General features: G+C 37.0%; 1 protein-coding gene across 1 annotated transcript in view; it reads right to left on the bottom strand.

Moving 5' to 3' along the window:
• The window catches only part of LOC150078678 (sodium-coupled neutral amino acid transporter 7-like), a 197,634-nt gene that overhangs the window by 24,124 nt on the left and 148,501 nt on the right, over positions 1–25,009 (bottom strand). The window contains exons 5-6 of the mRNA XM_090383493.1: positions 14,506–14,598; positions 6,998–7,055 (exon numbers count right to left, since the gene is read on the bottom strand). Coding sequence (XP_090239619.1) covers positions 6,998–7,055; positions 14,506–14,598 — 151 coding nt within the window. The remainder of the gene's footprint in view (positions 1–6,997; positions 7,056–14,505; positions 14,599–25,009) is intronic.

Here is a 25,009-nt window from a genome sequence, read left to right as displayed (position 1 = left end):
TTGATTTTTTTTGAAAATAACAAATATAAAAAAAATGTAGTATACTGCAAGAAGAATATAAAAAAAATTATTTTTTCAGATATAAAAAATAAATTGTTAGTTCTGTCATGCTCTGTGCCACCATATGTGTTACAAATGGGGAAGCCCAGTTAAATCTTCTTGGAAAGGTTTCTTTCAACAGGATGGGATACTCATCCATTATGCAATTTTGTGAGTGTATCTGTGTAACACGTGGATAACCTAGGGTGCATCTTCTTTAGTTGCACCACTGGAACAGCATCCCAAAAGTCTAAACCTGCTGTGATAATTATTTGTGGGGAAAACCACAAACAAGAACAAACAGTTTGTTCTTGTTTAATGATTTAATGTTTATACTAGCTTGGGAGGATTCACAGACTAAAAGGTTAACAGTAGCCACAGGCAGAGGTGAAAGTGATTCTTGCACTGCTTCTATTAGAATGAGCAGCGGCCTGGAGAGTGTGGTGCTGGGGGTTCAGGGACAGGTGGGAGTCATCATGAAACAAATAAATACATGGGCTATGTTAGGATAGCTAAGAATAAGAACAGGTGCATGTATACTTGCATGTACACCAACGCTAGAAGTATAGTAAATAAATTTGAAGTGCTGGTCAAGACATCAAAGGCAGATATTGTTGGGATATCAGAGACTTGGTGTCACACAGATATAAGCAGTGCAGAATTGGAATTTCAGGAGTACAATATGTACAGAAAGGACAGACAGGATAGGAAGGGAGAAGGGATTACGCTGTTAATTAAGAAAAACATAAAATTTAAGGAAATGCATCCAGTTGACATATATGGACAGTGCAATGTTGAGTCAGTTTGGTGTGACATAAGCATTGGAAAGACAAAAATGAGAGGAGTGTGTTATAAACCTAATGACTCTAATGAGTACAATGAACAGTTGTACAGAGAAATAGAATGGGCCAAGTAAATCAGATTGTGTTATAATGGGGGATTTTAACTTCTCAGATACTGACTGGAACTTTTGGGTTATGGTTATTATTATTATTAGCATAAGGTGCAAGGAAGCCTGAGGCTTATGCTGCACCAGCCAAAAAAAAAAAAAAAAAAAATCCCGTGTTACCCTGAGAGAGAGAGAAGTAGAAGAGGGAATCACCAAGAAAGCAAGAAAGAAGAATGATGATATCCAGCTCAGGACTCTGGGTTTGCCAAGCCCATACTCACCAAATGTGAGCCCCTGGGGTTGGTCACTTGCACACTAGCAAGACTTTTGTGGATTTATTGGATGATTGTTTTCTGCAGCATGTTCGAGTGGCAACCAGAGAGGGTAATATTCTTGATCTGGTTATTGGCAGTGATTATTCGTGTATAAAGAATTTGCAGATAAAGGAACCACTAGGTGGCAGTGATCACAGTGTACTGATATAGGATTTACTTAAAGATATAATTACCATCAGGGGTAAAGGGAGGGGTTTTTGATCCATAAAGGTGACTACAGTGGTCTCAAACAGTTTTTAAATTCTGTACAGCGGGACAAACTGATGATGATACCAACAGCAAATTCTAAGTGGAAAGCATTCAAGGTACTAATCGTGGAAGCTACTAGGCTTTTCATACTGATTAAGAAATACTGTTCAAAGTTTAGGCCTACATGGATGTCAGATTAACTAATGAGACTTGTAGCAGAGAAGAAAAATGCATGGGATGCATGTAAATTATCAGATGATACAGAAGCCTATGGCAGATATAAGCTAGTCTGTAATCAAATCACAAAGGAGGTTAGGCAAGCGAAGGCAGATTACGAGAAATCTTTGGCAAAGGATGCTAAGAAAAACAGCAAGGACTTCTTTACTTACATAAACTCTAGAAGGAAGGGGTTGAATCAGATTGGTCCACTGAATATCGATGGTATAATGGTAAAACAAGGACTAATAGATTAACAGTAGCCACTGGCAGAGGTGAAAGTGATTCTTGCACTGCTTCTATTGGAATGAGCCGCAGCCTGGAAAATAAGATGCAGGATATTTCAGAGACTGCTGGGAATCATTGGGGTACAAGTAAACACATGGGTTGTGTTAGGGTAGCTAAGAAAAAGAACAGGTGCATGTATACTTGTGTGTACACCAATGCTAGGAGTTTAGTAAATAAATTTGATGAATTTGAGGTATTGCTCAAAACATCAAAGGCAGATATTGTGGGGATTTCAGAGACGTGGTGTCACACAGATATAAGAAATGCAGAACTGGAATTTGGGGAGTACAATGTCTACAGAAAGGATAGACAGGATAGGAAGGGAGGAGGGGTTATGCTATTAGTTAAAAAACACATAAAATCCAAGGAAGTGAAGCCAGTCGACATCGCTGGACAGTGCAGTGTCGAGTCAGTTTGGTGTGACATAAGCATTGGGAGATCAAAATTGAGAGTAGGAGTGTGCTATAGGCCTAATGACTCTGATGAGTATAATAAGAAACTGTTCGGAGAAATAGAGTGGGCCAGTAAATCAGAGAGTCTTATAATGGGGGATTTTAATTTCCCAGATATTGACTGGAATTTGGGGGCTGGTCACTCACACAGTAGCAAGGCTTTTGTGGATTTATTGGATGATTGTTTTCTACATCAGCATGTTCGGGAGGCAACTAGAGGGAGTAATACTCTTGATTTGATTATCAGTAGTGATTCTTCATGCATTAAGAATCTGCAGATAAATGAACCACTTGGTGGCAGTGATCACAGTGTGCTGAAGTGGGAGTTACTCAAAGAGGTAACTACCATTAGGGGTAAAGGGAAGGGGTATTGCTTTCGTAAAGGCGACTACAATGGACTGAGACAGTATTTAAATTCTATACAGTGGGATCAACTGATGATATTGCCAACAGCAAATTCAAAATGGGAAGCATTCAAAGAACTTATCGTGGAAGCTACTAGGCTTTACATACCAACTAAGAAATATTGTTCAAGGTTTAGGCCTAAATGGTTGTCAGATGAACTAATGAGTCATATGGCAGAGAAGAAAAATGCATGGGATACATACAAATTAACACGTGACACGGACGCCTATGATAGATACAAGTTGATCTGTAACCAAGTTACAAAGGAGGTTAGGCAGGCGAAGGCAGATTACGAGAGATCCTTGGCAAGGGATGCGAAGAAAAACAGCAAAGAGTTCTTTACTTATGTAAACTCTAGAAGGAAGGGGATGAATCAGATTGGTCCACTTGATATTGATAGGTCAACTGTTGATGACCCTGCTCGGGTAGCTAACAAACTAAATGAATATTTTGCATCGACATTCACACATGAGGAGTTATTCAGCGAGGGGAATGCCAGAGGTGTATTCAACTCTAGCAGTAAGCTAGAGAATCTTGTAATAACTGAGATCAAAGTGGAGGAGAAATTGTTGAAGATAAACACAAGAAAGGCACCTGGGGTGGATGGGATCTATCCAGTTATATTAAAGGAGGCAGCAAAGGAGGTAAGCAAACCCTTAGCCATAATTATGAGAGCTTCCTTGGACTCAGGGGAGGTACCCATTGACTGGAGATGTGCAAATGTGACCCCAATTCACAAAGGGGGATCAAAGGCTGACACAAGTAATTATAGACCTGTGAGTTTAACTTCTGTTCCCGGAAAATTAATGGAGGCACTGGTGAAAGAAGCACTGCAGGATCATCTAGACAAGACTTCAGTTATAGCTAGGACACAGCATGGTTTTGTTAAGGGGAAGTCTTGCCTGACCAATTTGATTGGATACTATGATGCAGTCACAAAAGAACTGGATGCAGGGAATAACTTTGATATTATATACTTGGATCTTAGAAAGGCTTTTGATACTGTTGCACATGGAAGACTGCTGCACAAATTGGAGCAGTGTGGCATTGGAGGCAAGTTGCTGCTATGGATAAAGGGGTGGTTGAGGGGGAGAAGACAGAGAGTGGTAATCAATGGACACTGCTCATCGTGGACTAATGTTATTAGTGGAGTCCCTCAGGGTTCAGTATTGGGGCCTTTATTGTTTTCTGTATTTATAAATGATATTGATGATGGTATATCAGGCTTAATGTCCAAGTTTGCAGACGATACGAAGGTTGGCAGGGTTGTCAAGGACACTACTGACACTATGCTGCTGCAACAGGATTTGGAAAGGTTGAGCTGATGGGCTTCGAGGTGGCAAATGAAGTTTAACATTGACAAATGTAAAGTACTACATATGGGAAACAGCAACCCCAGAGCAACGTATCAACTCTGTGGTACTACACTGACAGTGGTAGAGAATGAAAGGGACCTGGGGGTGGTGGTGCAGGCAGATATGAAGTTCTCTGAGCAGTGCAGACGAGCTGCAAGAGTAGCTCATGGTGTATTGTCAATGATATATAGGAATTTTTCTAGCAGGGATAAGGAGGTGATTATTCCCTTGTATAAGGCAATGGTCAGGCCACACCTAGAGTACTGTATACAGGCCTGGAGGCCTCATTTCAGGAAGGATGTAGAGCTGCTGGAACGAGTACAGAGAAGGGCAACTAGATTGGTGAATGGGACAAAGGGGTTCTCTTACGAAGAAAGGCTTAAGTTTTGCAAATTACAGTGTCTGGAAACTAGGCACCAGCGGGGTGATCTGATAGAGGTGTACAAAGCCTTGAATGGTTTGAGCATGCTCAATGCTGATGGGATTCTTCCTCTAGCTCAGAAAAATCACCTGAGAGGGCATAAATTCAAATTGAGGAAAGACAGATGTAGGATAGATGTGCGGAAATTTGCCTTTAGCCAGCGGGTGGTTGGTGGGTGGAACAGACTTCCATCCCTTGTCGTGGAAGTTGATAGCCTAAATAAGTTTAAGGCTCAGCTGGACAGGTATTTCGAACGAACAGAGGGGTGAAGTGGAAGTGGTTATTTTTATTTATTTATGTTACTTTTTTTTTTTTTCTTTTTTTTTTTTTGGCTGATGCTGCATAAGCTTGCTTTCTTGCATCAAATGCCTCTACTAATGCTAATGCTAAATTTTTTGAAAACTGTATGACTGTTGATGATCCTGCTCAGATAGCTAATAATCTGAATAAGTATTTTGAATTTACATTTACACATGAGGAGTTACTAAGGGAGGAAAATGCCAGAAGTTTATCAAACTGTACAGGGTGCTTAATGATTTTGTAATAACTGAGAGCAAAGTGGAGGAGAAATTGTTGAAGTTAAACATAAGAAAGGCACCTGGGGTGGATGGAATCTATACAGTTATATTAAAGGCAAAGGAAGTAAGCAAACACTTAGCCATAATTATGAGAGCATCCTTGGACTCAGGGGGAAGTCCCAATGGACTGATGATGTGAAAATGTATCCCCAATTCACAAAGGGTGATCTAAGGTGAAACAAGTAATTACAGACCAGTCAGTTTAACTTCTGTTCCGAGGAAAATAATGGAGTCACCGGTTAAAGATGCATTGCACAATCATCTAGAAAAGACTGCAGTAATAATTCAGACACAGCATGGGGTCGTTAAGGGAAAGTCTTGTCTGACAAATTTTATTGGATACTATGATATGGTTACAAAGGAACTGGATGCAAAAAGATAATTTTGATATCATATACTTGGATTTCTGGAAAGCTTTTGACACTATTGCGCATGGAAGACTACTGTACAATTTGGAGCAGAATTAAGTTTAAGTGTAAGTTGTTACAATGGATAAAAAGGTGGTTGAGTGGGAGAAGATAGAGAGTGGTAATCAATGAATGCTGCTCTTTGTGAACTAATGTTATTAGTGGAGACCCCCAGGGTTTGGTATTGGGCCCACTGTCGTTTTGTATATTCATCAATGATATTGAAGAAGGTACATCAGGCTTAATGTTGATGTTTGAAGATGATATAAAGGTTGGCGGGGTTGTTAATGGCAGTGTGCTACTGCAACAGGATCTAGAAAATTTGGGTAGATGGGCTGAGAATTGGCAACTGAAGTTTAACATTGACAAATACAAAGCACTGCATATGGATAGGAGTAATCCCAGAGAAACGTACCAATTGTGTACTACACTTATGGTGGTAGAAAATGAAAAATATCTGGGAGTAATTGTGCAGTCAGATATGAAGTTTTCTGAGCAGTGCAGACAGGCTGCCGGAGCAGGTCATTGTCAATGATATACAGGAATTTTGCTCGTAGGGAAAAGGAATTGATTATCCCTTTGTATAAGGCAATGGTCAGGCCACGACCATTGAGCATTTACAGAGAAGGGCAACAAGATTGGTGAGGGGAACAAAGGGGGTCCTCTTAGCGAGAAAGGCTTAAGTTCTGCAAATTGCAGCAGCTGGAGACTAGGCACCTGAAGACTGATGCTACATAAGCTGATATGCTTGCTTTCTTGCATCACATGCCACTATTACTATTATTACTACAAACACATTGCCTAATTATAAGTTTGTAAAAATTACATGACCAGTGTTGCACTCACTGGATGTGATTTGTTATTCTGTCATAAAAATGAAGGTACCCACACTGATTTTATTGATGCATAGTACAAACTGGAAAAATGCCAGTGGTGAAATTGCTATAACAGCAAGTCCACCACCAAGGGAAGCCTGAGGAGTCAGGCAGCCCAATTTGTACCCTGTATATTTTATCTGGCACTACTGCCTGATTATCATTATTGCAGCAATACTTCTGTGTAAAATATAAAAGATTTTTTATACTATTATAGTAATACTTAAAAAATTCAAATCTCTTTTACAGTTATTTTAGTTTTATTAGAGAGAAATTTTACAGTTGCTTTTAGTTTTGCTAGAGAGAAATAATCTACAATTTAAAAGTGAAGATCTTGACTTAGTAAGATTAATATCCAATTTTCTTTATAAACTGAAATATTTAATACTGTTAGAGGATTTTATCTTTGGTAGAAATTTATTTTGTTTTCATAACATCTTAAAAATGCCATAATATTATATAATATGAATTCATATGAATTCACTACAATACAATTCAGAATAAGATACCGAACTGTTTGTAAGATATATTTAACTTGTCAATATTACCTGATATGCAAAACAAATCACTGGAATTACCACAAACACTGAGACAGCATTATCAGGCCTATAACAAAAAAAGTGGAGTATTTTTCATTCTTTTGAGTTTTTTAATTACATACTGTTATAACAACAACAACAATGTTTGGCTAAGGTAAAGAAAGCCAACAAGAGAACCACAGGAAACTTCGCTTAACTTACCGGGCAAACTCATTTCCTGGTACCACAGTTTCTCCTTGCATTCTCGGTACACAGATGGTGCGTGTAATCGGTAGTAGCAGTAGAAGTCAATAATGATGTACTGATTAGTTTTTTCTCATTATTAAAAGCAGATTATTGGAGTTCATGAGTGGGCTGAAATTTACTTATGGGTACACCATCCAGACTGCCTTGGTCTTAGGGTGTTTATCCCCCCCTTTCCGCTGTTTTTTCCCCAATAGGAAACAAACTTTTACTACCACTATCGATAACATTCACCGTCTGTAGAAGTTGTTTTTCTATTCCAGAGGGTATACCCATAAGTAAATTTCAGCCGCGAAGGCATTACACTCATGAACTCCAATAATCTGCTTTTAATAATGAGAAAAAACTAATAAATACATCGTTGTCAACTTCCACTGCCACTACTGATAACATGCACCATATGTTTACCAAGAATGCAGGGAGAAACTGTGGTAGTGGGAAACGAGTTTGCCATGGTTCTCATGTTGGCTTTCATTACCTTTGCCCAATGTTCACTTATTTTAAAATATATACTTTAGAATTAAATAAAAAAAACTTGCTATATAATTTGAAAACTGTTTGCATATGAATCTCTGCATTCAGTTTCCATCTTTGAGGACTTTAGTCCCTCTAAATAATGGTGGCCAGTTGTCAGCCTTCAAGGTGCTTGTGTTTATGCCAACATTAGAAACAACTACTATCCACAGGTCAACTTATACTGTTTATATTTTAAACAAATTGCACAATCAAAATACTGTCATAGAGGACAAAAGGTCTAATTGTACTTTAACACACAATAAATTATACTAAAAATAATGGTAAAAAAAGTTTATTAAGTATGTACTTTTAACAGCATCTGGGTCTTTACCTAAAATTTCTGAATATGAATGTAGATGGATGGGGTAAGACCATTAGGTAGAGAGGCAAGGTTACTTTGGGGGGGGGGGAAGATCTACTCTTAAAGGACCTGCTTGGAATTAAAACAACAAATTAAGTGTTTTTTTTTTTTTTTTTTTTTTTTCCCTCTCTGTTATAATTTTTCACATTAAATTGTATAATACCAAGACAAGACATTTTTTAACTTCACATTAACCTCAGAAGAACAATCCTGAGAGGGTCATTATTGTAAAAATACTTGAGATCTTTGTCAATTTTTCTGAATGCCTCTTGTAATCTCAATTCGTTTTCTGTGGAGATTTCTATATATCATGCATGTTAGTTCTCTCTTCTTCAATGGTTAACTGGTCTAATTCTGCCAGATCCTCATTTCCTAATGGCACTGCATGTGATTTGAGCAATTTTTTATATGATTTTTGTAAAGTTCTTGCATCCTTTGCAAGATTTGCAATTTCAATTAATATCCAATTACCAATGAATTCTTCAAAGGCATGAACAGCATAATGATATAACTTTTTCCAGCAGCCATTCATCAACTGAATGGAAACTTCCTTCCAAGATTGTCCAATAATTTTACCATTTCAATGCAATCAGAAATATTATATATGCTCCAGAATCTTCCACATTGTTTTATTGGTCATGTCAGTTTTTGCAATTAATATTCTAAAAGTGAGGCATAAATAACACACCTTCAAAACACTTATAACTCTCTGGTTCATGGATTGCATTATAGATGTCTTAATTAGTGACAAAACAATATCTTAACATTAGGACTCAGAGTAGAGAACATAGCAGTGGCACTTTCTAAAATAAGAAGAATTGAGAAAAAAAAAAATGCTTAACAGAAATTAATTGCATCTTATAGCTGGGGAACCTGGATAATGGGGCCCCACAATACTGAATTATGCACATGGTGCTTGTGCTTGTGTAATGTCTTTTGAAGCTAACAGGGTGGCTCTCACTGTTGCATTGCTGCAGTTTAAAAAGGAACATGGATTATTCAAATTTATATCCCATATAATATTTATATAATGGATGACATCATTGCAAAATGACAATGCTGAATGTGTGAAATGGCAGATTAGCCCTATATTGACGCCACTGTTTCAAAGGTATTAACAATGTAAGCCAACCCCTGGATAATAGTAGCTCTCTCACTCAAACCTTAAGAGTTAACATTCAGCTTCTGTCATTAAAGAGATCAACACATTTCCAAAGATTGAAATTCATATGGGTTTCAGATTATTTAAATTTACACCTGCAACCTTCATTACTAATTTGTTTAGTAATGAGAATAGCTAGAAAACAAACTATTGTCACTACAAAACATAATTGCAAAATAATGCAACCCATTTTTTACTCCTTAAATTGTGGAATATGTGCACTTCAAATCCCTACACTGCATAGTTAAATTTTTCAACTGACTTTTCCTTCAAAATTGATACCCTAAGTTTCTCAAACTCACCAATGATCCTTATTACTAATTTGGTCATAGTGCACTATTATCCTTTTGAGTGCTCCATCTGCCATCGTTGTTTTATTACCAAATCTGGTCGGAATCTCTGCTTGAAGAGCCCATCCAAAAAGCTAATGCCCAAATTGTAACCTCAAGGGTAAAGGCCAGATGGTCGGATGAAGAAGTCCATATGCTCGCCCATGCCAAACTCCAACTTCAGGCGGAGGATGTGTGTGAAGAATTTGAATTAGCGCTTGCAACTTCTGTTTCCATCAAGGACACTGGATGAGATTAAAGGTAGGCAGAAACTTGTGTCCTATTCCAATTGTTAGTTTTTAGACAATCTGATATCCCAAGGAGGCTCCCTTGTCTATGGGAAATCCTACTCAACCTACAGCATACCTCCAATGGATTCACATCGTGGATGATTCTGTGGAGGTGGCCGGTTCCACCAGGAATGAGCAATCCCCTCGAGTGGTGCCAGTCCAACTCCACCCTCTGGTGCAGTAGTTCATGGCATGTTTGACAGGTCATTATTATAAGGATTAGGTTCTGAGGAAACTTGGGAAAGTATTCCATCCACAATAACCAAGGAGCTATTGCATGATAAAATGCTGGCTTCTATAGCTGAGATTCCTGCTTTGACTTATGACCATCAAAAAGTTAAACACTTTCTGGATGAAGCTCTAGACTACAAGTTGGAAGTTGATGAATTGAATAATTATATTAAATCTAGTATTGTTGGGATATCGCCTCCTCGAACCAAACCTATTAATAAAACTCCAGTTGATCCGGCGCTTCCGTAGCCAGGTGGGAAGCAGCAGTGCATAGCACATGCTTCTTGATTAGACCAGGGTTCGAGCCTGTCACCACCAAATACGGAGGATGCGGAAAGGTCAGGGAATGACCACCACATATCCCAGAGCAATATGGTTGTTGCTAATGCTCCTAAAAACCAAACAACAACAACAACCAGTTGATACTTCCAACATCAACTGGTTGTTATTGTAGACATCGTCTGGCTGTTGTAGACATCGTCTGAAAAGGGAATATGCAAAAACTCAACATCTTTACTGTAAAAATCAAAAAAGATGTGTCCACGATATTCTGGATCCAGTGAAGACATCTGAAGAAGTGGTTGAATCCTCAGTGTTTCTCAAATTTTGGAAAGACATCTTTTGTAGGGATAATTTAGAAGAAGAAGACTTGTATATTCCAGCAGGCTATAATGAAGATCCAGTGATAAGGGAAAATCTTTATAAACCTATTACTAATGCTGAATTAAGATCTGCTATCATCTAGTCCTGGTCCTGATGGAGTGACTCTGACGCAATTAAAATCCATTCCAAAAAAAACTTTTGATTGACCTTATGCACATATTTTTATGGGTCGATTTTATTCCCCTGTGTTTGTATGATGCATATACTATATTTATTCCAAAGAGGTCAATTCAAAAATTACCATCTGAATTCAGACCAATAGCTGTCTTCTGTTATATTGAGAATGTATCACAAGATCCTTGCAAGCAGACCATCATTTACGATGAAGCTGGATAACAGACAGAAAGCCTTTCTTCCAATTGATGGAGCTGCTGAAAATATGATTATTTTACAATCTTTGATCAATGTTGCAAGAAAGAAGCTCAAGGCCCTTCATTTAGCCTCTATTGATTTATGTAAAGCGTTTGATAGTGTCTCTTTTCACGCTATTATTGAGGTGCTGCGGAGGAGACATTTGCCTGTAACTTTTATTAATTATATTTTTAAATTACACTACTTCTGTGTTACCTCAATGAGGTTCAAAGGTGATCCTTTGTCACCTTTCGTTTTTAATTTGGTTTTAGACCAATTATTTTGTAAAATTCCCTCATATATTTGTTTTAAACTTGGAAAATATAATGTGAATACTTTGGCCTTCGCTGATGACCTCATCCTAGCGGCTTCCACACAATCTGGGTTGCAGTGCCTTTTAGATCGGGCGAATAATTTCTTCAGTGCCAGGGTTCTTAGAATCAATGTTAAGAAGAGTTGGACACTAATAGGTGAAGCCAGGTTACCCTCGAGCAATATTAATTGGACCTGGAAATATTTGGGAATAGCCTTCAATGTCTCTGGTAAATCTTATCCGACTGTCTCCCTGGGTGATCTGCTGGGGCAGCTTCAAAAAGCCCCGTTAAAACCCCAGCAGAGGCTGTTTATCCTCTGGCATATTTGTTGCTTAAATTTTATCATTGTTTAGTGCTGGAGAGGCTAACAGCTTCCAGGCTTAATGCCCGGGCACCAAGGTTAGACTAGCTATTAAGAAATGGCTTAGGTTGCGAAATGACATGGTAAATGCATTCTTTTATGTTTACATTGTGGATGTGGGCTAGGTATCCCATTGCTACAATGGTTTATTGAAGAAAGAAAGATATCCCATTGCTACAATGGTTTATTGAAGAAAGAAAGATTAGAGAAGCAACTGGGCTCTGTTTCTGATCTAGTATGCTACTCTTTTTGAAAGGCCATCCATAAAGAAAGAACTGAGCTCAGCTAAGAATTTGTTAAAGGATGGAAATGTATTTACGGATTCTAAAGCATCCATAAAAAAAGAGAGGGAGGGATCTCCTGCACGGCTCCTATGATGGCTATTGTTTCAAAAATTCTATTCAGGTTCGCTCACACTGGTGGGTAACGGAACCAAACTGCTATCCGACCATGCTTTTGTTGACCTAGTGAAAACTAGGATCATTGCCCTTCCTACCCTCTATAGAACATCGAGGACATAGTATGGATAGGCAACGCAGAGCTGGATGCAATGTGGTCGTCGCTCACCCACAAAGCACAAAGATATCATAGAACACACCGTGTTAGAGTTAAAAGACATAATGCTATAGTAAACCTGGTAGAAAATCGGTTGTTCCAGAGTTGCTAGGAATTCAGACTTCCTTTGTGCTAGGGATCACTCCGTCTATCTTTTGGATGTCCAGATTGTAGGGACCAGTCTGGACCTTGAACATGTTCACCGCATAAAATCTGACTATTACAATAACAACGTGAGTCTCAAAAGGCTAATAGAAGCGGAATATCTTATCAGTCCTATTACTTGTATATCGTCAGTAACAACTCATACAGAGGAGTTTGGTGTAAGTCCTTCTGTGTCCTTGGCACTGCAAGATACTTGGAGCTGCTGGGGAGTTCATTTCCCCTGTATGTAATATTATGTTTTTTGCATTTTTAGTTTAACCTTTTACTTAATAAAGGGAATTTGATAAAAAAAAAAAAAAAATCCTCTTTATTTGGTAAAATTGAAAAATGTGATTGCAGTATACTCTGCAACTTTACTGTCCATCGTGTGCATTTGAAAGAGTTGCTTTTGTTGTTATGCCCAGCTGTCCATTAAACCATTTCACATGTAGTTTTAGCTTTCCATGGTATTTCACTGCAATTTTAACTAGCATATGTAAAGAAATTTGTAAACAAAAAAAATTATCAATACATACCAAGCATTTATTGATAATCTGAAGAAGAAATCCTTTCTTTAATTCCAAAATGTAGAGTAGCCCACTATTAGTTAACTAATACATTAACTTTAGCTTCATCATTGAAGTACAGAATGAGAATCAATTCTCATTCAGAACTTCAAAAGCATTACTGACTTTTGGCCCAAAAATAGCTCCAGTGGTTATCTGAAGTTCACATACTGCATAAAAATTTTGATTAACATTGTGAGGGGATACCTCAGATATAGGAATTAAAAGTTAATCATGTAAAGAAAGTTGAAATTTGTTATTCCTAAATTTTGGGTATTCCCTTGGGCCACTAATCAGATTTGCCATAGTGACAACCTGATCATATTGTCCACTGGAAAGTGTAACACAATTTGCACATAAAACAGCTCCCATAAAAATTAGAGGGTCATAGCAGCCCAAGGGCTAGGAGGAACAAAAGTTAAAAGTAAAAAATTAAAAATAGTAGTTAATCATTAAAAATCTAAAAGCACTCAGTGGTTGCTTTGCTCTTGCTGATGAAGCTACAGAAATAAGTTTGCCCTGTTATATACCATTGAAGCTGATTATGCAAAATATGACCATAACGTGTGTGGAAGGAGAAAGAGTTATGATAGTAGATAATATTGAGCTTGGTAAATAATATACACATTAAAAGAATATATGGAGACTTTAAGAAAATAAAACAAAACATAATTTAGCAAATAAGCACACCAACCATTAAAATTATATGAAAAAGTGATTGTTTGCAGTGAACTATGACTCGATGGACAAGTGAGCATAACTTTGAAGGGGGCTCTTTCCAGTAAGTATGTAGTAGGAAATGAAGTTGATGAAGTGTGCTGTGGCAACACATTTTCTAATTTTATAAAATATCCTAAAAAATAATTTGGATGATTTTAGAAAGATTATTTAAAAAATTCAGTTATAAGCATGGTATTTTATTTTTACAGTTCTTGCTGTACTGCTTGTCAACCAGAAAACAAATTAGTGAAAAACACTAATAAAAAACTATGTTATAAATATCTTGAAAGTTATATTTTTAGATTTTTATAAAAAAATAACTGCAATTATGAATTTGATATTTTATGCAATATATTTTATTTAGCTTACAGTATTACTGCCCACACAGAAAATATGTCAATGAGCAATGTGTAATTCCAGCCATGCTGTAGCACTTCTAAAATTATGTATAAAACTAATCAAAATAGCCAGTTAACTCGCACTTTTTTTTTATTTTTAAATATGAAAATGATATTTGATTTTTTGAGTTTAAATATACTGGTCACAAATGGGAAAAAAATTTGCAAGAAATAGACTATAAATGCTTAACCCCTTGGGGTTAACTCTAAATTGCATAAACATAATAAAAGCTGTCCTTTTTTTCTGTACTGCTAAAAGGATCAATATTCTCACAGTCAATTCTATTATCATAATAATTTATGCAATACTTACTCTTTTTTTACTGGTCCTGGTACTACATCCAATTTGTAGTATTCATAAACAGTGAGGAATACTGGATAAAGCATAGCAAAAATTCCTAACGTACTGTTTATTAAAAAGGAAAAAAAATGTTATCACAAAAATTATGTTCCTAAATCAAGAAAATTTTTATATTCATAAAAACATTATATTCATTCTACTGTTAAACATATTCATGTTTAACAGTAGAATATTATATTATATTAAATGGAACTTTCAAAGAAATGGAAATTAAAAAAAAAAAAAAAACCAGTAACAAAATGGTCAATAATAAATACAGTAAAATATTAAAATTCAACACTTTCAGAATTGAGAGATGCCAGATTTTAAAATTTTACAATTTTAGAGATATATATACTTATTGGCTGGGCAGTTTTAGAGGAACATATTTCAATAAATATTAAGCACAAACAATTGAACTTATTTACATCTGTAAACATTTCTAATGATTATCCTGTCCTTTCATCTGTTTTTATAAGCAGAATGATTTAAACTATATGGATAATGAAATGGACTTAATTATCACAGAAGAACAACTTGCCTTTGTAACAAGTTGCCCTGGTATTGCACTACTTTCAACAGATAGCTTTAGCTCTATTACAACTTTGAAAACTGATTTCATATACTGCATAGGAGCTCACACTGAACAACTTCTTTACAACTGTTTTGTCTATGTGTTGTCACTAAGGGCCATATATGATCTAGTGGGGGCCCATTTAGTCCTAAAATGGCCTCTCATAGCAGTCTCACCTTTTAAACAAATGGCCAATTAATCTTTTGGAGAGGCAATCTGTTTGCAATACTAGGGCAACTTGTTGCAAAGGCAAGTTTATTCTCCTGTGAAAACTAAGACCACTGCACTATCTCTACAGTTGAAAATCTTGCTGGCTGCAAAATCAGTTTAAAGGACAAGATAGTTCTGCAAGCATTTTATAAAGAGAAAAATGTCCCCTTTTTTTAGCATTAAAATGCAGAGTTTACTGTATTTCATTTTTTTTTTTTTTTTTTGGTATTTTTGTGTTGGAATTAGCAGAGGAACTATATTTCATTTTTTGGTATTCAGTAATGAATTGAAATTCTACATTTTTCAAAGTATTTTATATATTTTTTGAAGAATACTGAATTCCACCACAGCTATATATAGTGTGAATTAGCATTAGTAAAGCCATATGATGCAAGAAAGCAAGCTTATCTAGCATTAGCCAAATAAAAAAAAAAAAAAAAAAAAAAATTCCCATTTCACCCATCCATTCACTCCAAATGCTTGTCTAGTTCTGCCTTGATCTTATTTAAGTTGCCAACCTCCACTATGACAGATGGCAGTGTTTTCCAACTATCAACCACTTGCTGGCTAAAGGCAAATTTCAACACATCTAGTCTACAATTATCTTTCCTCGTTTTGAATTTATTTCCCCTCAGGTGAGTAGCATTAGCATTAGTAGAGGCATATGATACAAGAAAGCAAGCTTATGCAGCATCAGCCAAAAAAAACTTCAACTTCCCCTCCATTCGTTCGAAATACCTGTCCAGCTGAGCCTTAAATTTATTTAGGCTATCAACTTCTACAAGGGATGGAAGTCTGTTCCACCAACCAACTACCCGCTGGCTAAAGGCAAATTTCCGCACATCTATCCTATATCTGTCTTTCCTCAATTTGAATTTATGCCCTCTCAGGTGATTATTCTGAGCAAGAGGAAGAGTCCCATCAGCATTGAGCATGCTCAAACCATTCAAGGCTTTATACACACCTCTATCAGATCACCTCGCCGGTGCCCAGTCTCCAGACACTGTAATTTGCAAAACTTAAGCCTTTCTTCGTAAGGGCAACCCTTTGTTCCATTCACTAATCTTGTTGCCCTTCTCTGTACTCGTTCCAGCAGCTCTATATCCTTCTTGAAATGAGGCCTCCAGACTGTATACAGTATACTCAAGGTGTGGCCTAACCATTGCCTTATACAAGGGAATAATCACCTCCTTATCCCTGCTAGAAAAATTCCTGTTTATCATTGACAAGACACCATGAGCTACTCTTGCAGCCCATCTGCACTGCTCAGAGAACTTCATATCTGCCTGCACAATTACCCCCAGGTCCTTTTCATTCTCTACCACTGTCAGTGTAGTACCACAGAGTTGATACGTTGCTCTGGGGTTGCTGTTTCCCATATGTAGTACTTTATACATTTGTCAATGTTAAATTTCATTTGCCACCTCTCAGCCCATCTGCTCAACCTTTCCAGCTCCTGTTGCATATGATCCTGTTGTAGTGTCCTTAACAACCCTGCCAACCTTTGTATCGTCTGCAAACTTGGACATTAAGCTTGATATACCATCATCAATATTATTTATAAATACAGAAAACAATAATGGACTCAACACTGAATCCTGAGGGGCTCCACTAATAACATTAGTCCACGATGAGCAGTGTTCATTGATTACCACTCTCTGTCTTCTCCCCCTCAACCACCCTTTCCTCCGAGTCTAGGAAAATTTACCACCGCGTCAGTTTATCGCATTTTAAGCATGTTTTAGGGGAGTGGGGTAGGGCATGATGATTAGGGTTTATTTTTCATCCTTTTGAGTTTGTGAACATATCATGTTGGTGAAATTTTTGAAATCAGAAAAAGGAAAACTGAAATTGTGCTTTAGTGGACATTTGTTTTATAAAGACAGGCAAAATGAAACAAAAATTCATTGGAAGTGTCGAAATTACCGAAAAACCAAACGTGCCGCTCGAGTTACTACGGTAGATAACACCATCGTTAAAACATGGAAGGAGCACAATCATTGTGGAGACGTAGCAGGAGTTGAGGTAGCACAACTTCTTGATACCATTCGAACTTATGAAGAAATAAAAAATAATACGCCTCATAGTATTATTTCAAATGTTTCGAGAATCTGTAGCCAAGCAGCAGCAGCCCCTAAGCTTCTAAGTGTAGATACAATGAAATGAACGATCCGAAATATAAGAAATCAAAATTTTGATGGCCCAGTTCTTCCAACGCATCGTAGAGACATAGTTTTTACAGAAGAATATAAAACATCATGCAATGGAGAATTGTTTCTACAATTTGATTCTGGACCCGAGGACAATCGCACGTTAATTTTCAGTACGAAAAGAAATTTGCAGTTGTTAGCGCAAAGTGAACACTGGTATGCCGGTGGGACTTTCAAAACTGTTCCCTTACTTTTTTATCAGCTGTATACGATACATGGATTGAAGGACAAAATATCGCTTCCATTAGTTTATACATTATTGCCTAACAAGTCTGAGGAAACGTATGTATCTCTACTACAGCAGCTGAAAGTATTGGAACCGGCTATGTCCCCGCAATCAATAATTATAGATTTTGAGATGGCGATGATGGCCAGAAGAGTTTTTCCTGACGCTTCAACGGGGTTGTTTTTTCCACTTTTCAGAATGTATTTTTTGTTCCATTCAGAATAATGGATTGAAACGACGTTATGAAACTGTTGCTAATTTTGCTTTAAATATTCTTGAAGGATTACCAAGAACGAATAATTCTGTTGAAGGGTGGTATAGAGGATTTGAGGAACAAGTCGCCGCTTATCATTCCAACATTTGGAAATTTATCGATTGCATTAAAAAAGAACAAAGTATTAACAAAATGCGCATTGAACAATATTTAAGTGGAAGTGACCCGGGCAACAAAAAAAGGAAGTATCGCGATTGTGATGAACGAATTAAAAGGCTTGTTAGTGCATACGATGAACGGGGTGATATTGTTGATTATCTAAAAGGTATAGTGCATACGATGAACAGGGTGATATTGTTGATTATCTAAGAGGTATAGTGCATAATATTTCTTATTAATAATTTACATACTGTGTTGTCAATATTACAGTTTCTTAGTAATTAATTATCCCAACGTGACTGATTCTGAAGATTGCATAAACATTCATTTTGAATTTTTGCAGTGTACTATGACATACATAATGTTATAATTAGTTTATTTTAAAATTAACCAATTGTTATATTGTTCAAATAATGGATTTTTTACTATTTTTGTGATACATGTAACTATTAAAATACATAATCTACCTATTAAATTACATATTTCCATACATTTGTTTTTTTAATTTCCGTACTATTCTCTCATAGTACATAGAATTCCAAAAATATGCTAATCATAGCTTAAGGCAGAAACTTAAATAAAAAATAACTTTTTATGATTTGACCAAACACATCTCATTGCTTCTAGATGGTAAAATGTGATAAACTGACACAGCGGTAAATTGTTTATGCGATAAACTGATGCAGCGGTAAATTGCTGGCGGTAAATTTTCCGGACACCCTCTTCATCCATAGCAGCAATTTGCCTCCAATGCCACACTGCTCCAATTTGTGCAGCAGTCTTCCATGTGCAACAGTATCAAAAGCCTTTCTAAGATCCAGGTATATAATATCAAAGTTATTTCCTGCATCCAGCTCTTTTGTGACTGCATCATAGTATCCAATCAAATTGGTCAGACAAGACTTCCCCTTAACAAACCCATGCTGTATCCGAGCTATAAATGAAGTCTTGTTAGATGATCCTGCAGTGCTTCTTTAACCAGTGCCTCCATTAATTTTCTTGGAACAGAAGTTAAACTCGCAGGTCTATAATTACTTGTGTCAGCCTTTGATCCTCCTTTGTGAATTGGGGTCACATTTGCACATCTCCAGTCTATGGTCTATATATATGTAGCTCCCCTGAGTCCAAGGAAGCTCTCATAATTATGGCTAAGGATTTGCTTACTTCCTTTGCTGCCTCCTTTAATATAACTGGATAGATCCCATCCACTCCAGGTGCCTTTCTTGTGTTTCATCAACAATTTCTCCTCCACTTTACTCTCAGTTATTACAAGATTATCTAGCTTACTGCCAGAGTAATCTGTGCAAGAGGAAGAATCCCATCAGCATTTAGCTTTCTTAAACCATTCAAGGCCTTATACACCTCAATTAGATCACCTTGCTTGTGCCTAGTCTCCAGACACTGCAATGTGCAGAACTTAAGCCTTTCTTGGTAACAGAAATCCTTTGTTCCATTCACCAATCTCGTCGTTGTTCTTCTCTGTACTCGTTACAGCAGCTCTGCATCCTTCCTAAAATGAGGCCTCTAGACCTGTATGTAGTACTCAAGGTGTGGCCTGACCATTGCCTTATACAAGAAGACAATCACCTTATCCCTGCTAGCAAAATTCCTGTATATCATTGACAAGACACCATGAGCTACTCTTGCAGCCTGAGTGCACTGCTCAGAAAGCTTCATATCTCAGTTATTCCTTAAGCCTTTCTTGGTAACAGAAATCCTTTGTTCCATTCACCAATCTCGTTGTTCTTCTCTGTACTCGTTACAGCAGCTCTGCATCCTTCCTAAAATGAGGCCTCTAGACCTGTATGTAGTACTCAAGGTGTGGCCTGACCATTGTCCTTATACAAGAGGACAATCACCTTATCCCTGCTAGCAAAATTCCTGTATATCATTGACAAGACACCATGAGCTACTCTTGCAGCCTGAGTGCACTCATATATCAGTTATTCTTCTGTTATCATTTACTTTTAAGTCATTAAGTGATATTTAATAATGCATGCTATGCCCTATTAAAGACCATGGAGCTCTTTTTACTGTGAATGGTAATTTCTCTACACAGGGGAAAAAAAAAATTCCTAGTTGTAGTTGCAAACACTAGGATCCTCAAAATGCTCTATTGTATTCCTAGGACTGTCCTCACTATTCAGAATAGTTGTGGTCCACACTAGTAATCCACAATGGCAGTTTGATAATCTTCTCTTGTCAAACAGATGGCAAGTGACAAATCCACTCGGCAGTGGCAAAACTTCTGTACAACATGGTCTGCACTATGGGGGCCTAAGGTGTCTAGGATGGATGGCTGGTTTGGTATGGTCATTTAAGATCATATGGGGAGGGCGTGTGGAACCCCTATTGGGGGGGCAAAATTTATAGTTTGCCTCTGCCACTCATCACAATCAACACATCCTTCCACTTCCCCACACACTTTTTAAATCTCTGGCCTTCACAGAGTTCTGTGCTACACGAATAGAGTATACAACATGGAGATGGAGGAAACCCCTAGTGCCATCAGACACACCTTTTGCACTCATCACAGTTGTACTGAAAGTGTCATTTTTCTGCTTAACTGAAAGTTGATCAGAAGTATTTAACTGCAAATGTGTAGTAAATGCTTTTAAAATATAGTATAGTATTTCAGAAACATTTACATACTATATTACCAGTAGTACAGTAATATATCAAAATTTAAAAGTAACCTATTAATGGCTAAACTTTAATAGGAATCCCTGTCAGTTATTAAGATGATGTTTAATGGCATATATATATTAAACACAGATACCTGAAATGTATTAATCCCACTCACCCACTCAAGAATATTAAAATGCAGTGATCATAATTCAGGATAGCATACTTAACTGTGAACAAGAGTGAACACAAGTGTTCCCACAATTTAAAGGAAAGGAGTAAAGCAGAGATATGAAAGATTAAGCAAATTTAGAATGGTAAAATCTGTATACCCTGTTTTTTCTATTTACTTTTTTGTTACATTCAGTTCAAAACGCTGCATTTACTGTACATGCATGAATTAACCCAGCAGCAGCATCCTGCCTCCCTGACAGGGCCAGCAGAAAAATATTTAATCCTAATGATGCACTGATTGGGAATTAATAGTTTTTACCTACCTAACAGATTCATTTTGTACCTACCTAATTTGCACATACAAGACTAAAGACGCTAGTCTTTAGTCTTGTATGTGCAAATTTTTTTTTATCTGTTTATATTGTTTTTCTACTTTGTGAATGCTGGTAGCCCTGAGAGAACGTAGATGATATCATAGATTACTCCATATGTCTGACCAAGTACAGAATGGCAAATGTAATAAAACACTGCTTTTCATATACTGGCATGTTTTTCACTATCCAAAAGCTTCTTAACGTCCACAGCTCGCCTATATGAGAATTATCATGGAAAATAAGAGAACTTACGATAGAATTTGTGGCCATGTATAGTAAATAGGTTTAACGCTAATGAAAGGAATTTAAATTATGAAATATAGGAGCAAATATTTAAAAATGTATGAAATCAGTGTCACTTTATGAATAAATTCATTGACTGAAGTAATAAAAATTAATTGTGTGAATATACTGGAAAAAAAAAAATATATATATATATATATATATATATGTACAGATACATATATATATATATATATATATAAACGACGACCTCTGGAAACCAGGATCCAGAAAGCCAGCTGTAATCAGCCTTTCTGCTGTAGTAAACTTTCTCTTCCCAAGCATCTTGTGAGATGCTTGATGGCTCTTCCTATGATTAAAGCTGGCCCCTTTCAAAATCGGCCATGTGGGAGGCAATGGCATACCACCACATTATCTGATGCCACAGAGACCACAACTAAAACAACTCCAAAAACTGCTGTTAACCAGATCCCGGATGCCACTGTATGCCCTGCAAAATTAAATTTAAGAAAGAAGAGGGTAAACGTGATCACATGGAATGTAAAAAGTTTAAAAGAAGGCAAGATGGATATGGTCATCAATGAAATGGATAGGTATAAAATTGACATTTTAGGAGCAACCGAAGTCATGTGGACACGACAAGGTCATTTCAAAACTGGAAATGGGTTATTGGTTGTTTTTTCTGGAAGTGACCAAGTAAAAGAACATGATGTCGCTGTCATTTTGAATCAGGAATGTTCAAGGTCTCTTCTTGGATGCAATCCTATTAATAGTAGAAAGAAGAAAGAAGTCGAAAAAGCCATCAGGAACTAATGTGTGGCAAGTCACTTGGAACTGATGAAATCCCAGTGGAATTGATTAAAGCTACAGGTGTGAAGAGTGCTGAGTTTTTTCATAAAATGATCATAAAAATTTGTAAAACAGGACGGTGACCATCAGATTGGAAGAAATCAATTTTCATTCCCTTACCAAAAAAAGGAGATCTGAAAATTTGTTCAAATTATAGGACTATCAGCTTAATTTCTGATGCTAGCAAGATTATTCTTAAAATCATATTGAACAGAATATCAAGAAAACCTGAAGAAGAAATGCCAGAAGAGCAAGCAGGTTTCAGAAAGGGTAGAGGAACCAGAGATCAGACCTTTAGTCTGCGACTGATTATTGAAAAATGCAAAGAATTCAATGTTCCAGTCCTTTTGTGTTTTATATATTATGCAAAAGCATTTTATTGTGTTCAACACGAGAAACTATAGGAAACGATGACTATTATGGGTTTCCCAATCCACATAATTCAGCTGATTAAGCTACTGTACCAGGAACAGGAAGGAACTATGAGAATGAACATGGGAAACACAGACTTTTTCACAATAGGTAACGGTGTCAGGCAGGGCTGTATTTTGTCGCCTCACCTTTTTAATCTTTATGCCAAAGATATCATGCACGAAGCTTTGGAAGATTTAGAGACTGACATCAAAATTGGAGGACTGAAGATAAACAACCTTCGTTATACAGATGATATTGTGCCAATTTGTAATTCTAAAGATCATCATAAAGAAACTCTGAGGAGAGTATGTGATGCAAGTAAGAAAAAAGGATTGTTTCTGAATGTGTGTAAAACTAAAATTATGGTGATTGGTGATAATCTCGGTTCCAGTAAGGTGAATGTTAATGGGCAAGATATCGAAGAAGTGGATGAGTTTGATTACTTAGAGTCAAGAATAAATAAAAAAATAGTGACAGTTCAACGATGTAAAGAGACGACAGGGAATTGCTAAAACGTTGGTCGCTGACCAACGTTTTAGCGATACCCCTCCATAATAAAATTGTGGAGAGATCATGATCTGCCCCTAAAGTTGTTATTATTATTTGGTTTTTAGGAGCATTAGCAACTAAGGCCATATTGCTCCGGGGATATATGGCGGTCATTCCCTGACCTTTCTGCATCCTCCGTATTTGGTGGTCACGGGCTTGAACCCCCAGTCTAATCAAGAAGCATGTGCTACGCACTGTGCTCCTGCCCACCTGGCTACGAAGGCGCCCTGCCCCTAAAGACTTAACTGAGAATCACTGATTCGTTAATTTTTCCAGTTGCCACTTATGGATATGAAGGATGGAATCTGAACAGGAAGAAAATTGAGGCATTTGAAATGTGGTGCTACAGGAGAATACTGCGTATTTCTTACTTAGATCAAAGAACAAATGAGTGGGTATTGAATAAAATTGGCAGGCCTAAAATTCTTCTTCATAGCATCAACAAAAGAAAACTCAAGTTTTTTGGTCATATAGTAAGAAGGGAAAACTTTCTGTTGAAGAATATAATGGAAGGAAAAACCAAGGGGAAGAGGTGCAGAGGAAGACCTGCAACTAGGTGGAAAGATGAGATCAGTGAACTTCTGGGCATGACACTTTGTGATGCTGCTCATATAGCACACGATCAATGCAGTTGGAGGAATTTGTTGGTGGCCACAACAGCCCCTCAGGAAGCTGTGTGACTGGAAGAAGATAGTAAATTAGCAAACTTCAGTACATCTGAAGTACATCAGTTTATTCCAGGAAGATGTCACAAAAGTACCCTGCATTACCAAAAAGATCAGAACATTATTCTGACAGGTAGTGTGCATTATGACAGTCAAATTGATGCTTCAACAGAAGGAGGAGAAAAAGCCACAGGTCATTATATTTTACAATTCTATGAAAGAGAAAAGGGAACTGACATAATTGGATGACCTGTGTGTAATGTATGATATCATACACAACTAGTGTCATACCTAGGTACAAGCAGATGGGCGGCCACTCAGAGCCCAAATTCTGATGATATTTTAATTTTTTTAAATATAAAAAATGGTTGTTTCTTAATATAATACTTTAATTATACAAAAACATTCAATATGGCTTATTTATATTACAGTAAATTTATTTATTTTATAATCAGATGTTAAAAGAAATTAATTTTTGCCTATTTTTATTATTTAAACCTAGTTTTGATGCAATGAAAACCCACAATAATGCAGATTCACATTTAAAACTGTTCGCTTTGCTCTGGATGTCATGTCATATCGTCTATAATGAGATGGAAAATACATGTGCACTAGTACATTACAAGTTCCAACCTGTACTACAGCACAGTACTGTCTGTTGGCAAGTGGAACATATTTCAGTGCCTTGGCAACTGGACCAAACCATTTTGCAGAAGGGTAAAAGGGTAAGGTAAAGAGGTACCTGACTGACAGTGTATATGATGTGTACTAGTACTGTTGTTGTTGTAGTAGGATTTAAGGAGCGTCAGCAGCTAAGGCCATATTGCTCCATGTATATTGTCTGTAAATTACATGTGTTCTGAGTTGATTTTCTGTTTTCTGTACGAAAAACCCGAGTTTATGGGAGCAAACCATGCTACCCTTGCCTTAGACTGACTAACTCAGCCATATTGTGAAAAAGACCCATAAATATTCCTCAAGTCACAGACGG

Source organism: Mastigoproctus giganteus, chromosome 10 (genome assembly GCF_048544385.1).
Source record: "Mastigoproctus giganteus isolate SK-2022 chromosome 10, ASM4854438v1, whole genome shotgun sequence".
Taxonomy (NCBI): Eukaryota; Metazoa; Arthropoda; class Arachnida; order Uropygi; family Thelyphonidae; genus Mastigoproctus; species Mastigoproctus giganteus.
The sequence above is the reverse complement of the archived record's forward strand: the minus strand, read 5'-3'. Positions and strand labels throughout refer to the sequence as shown.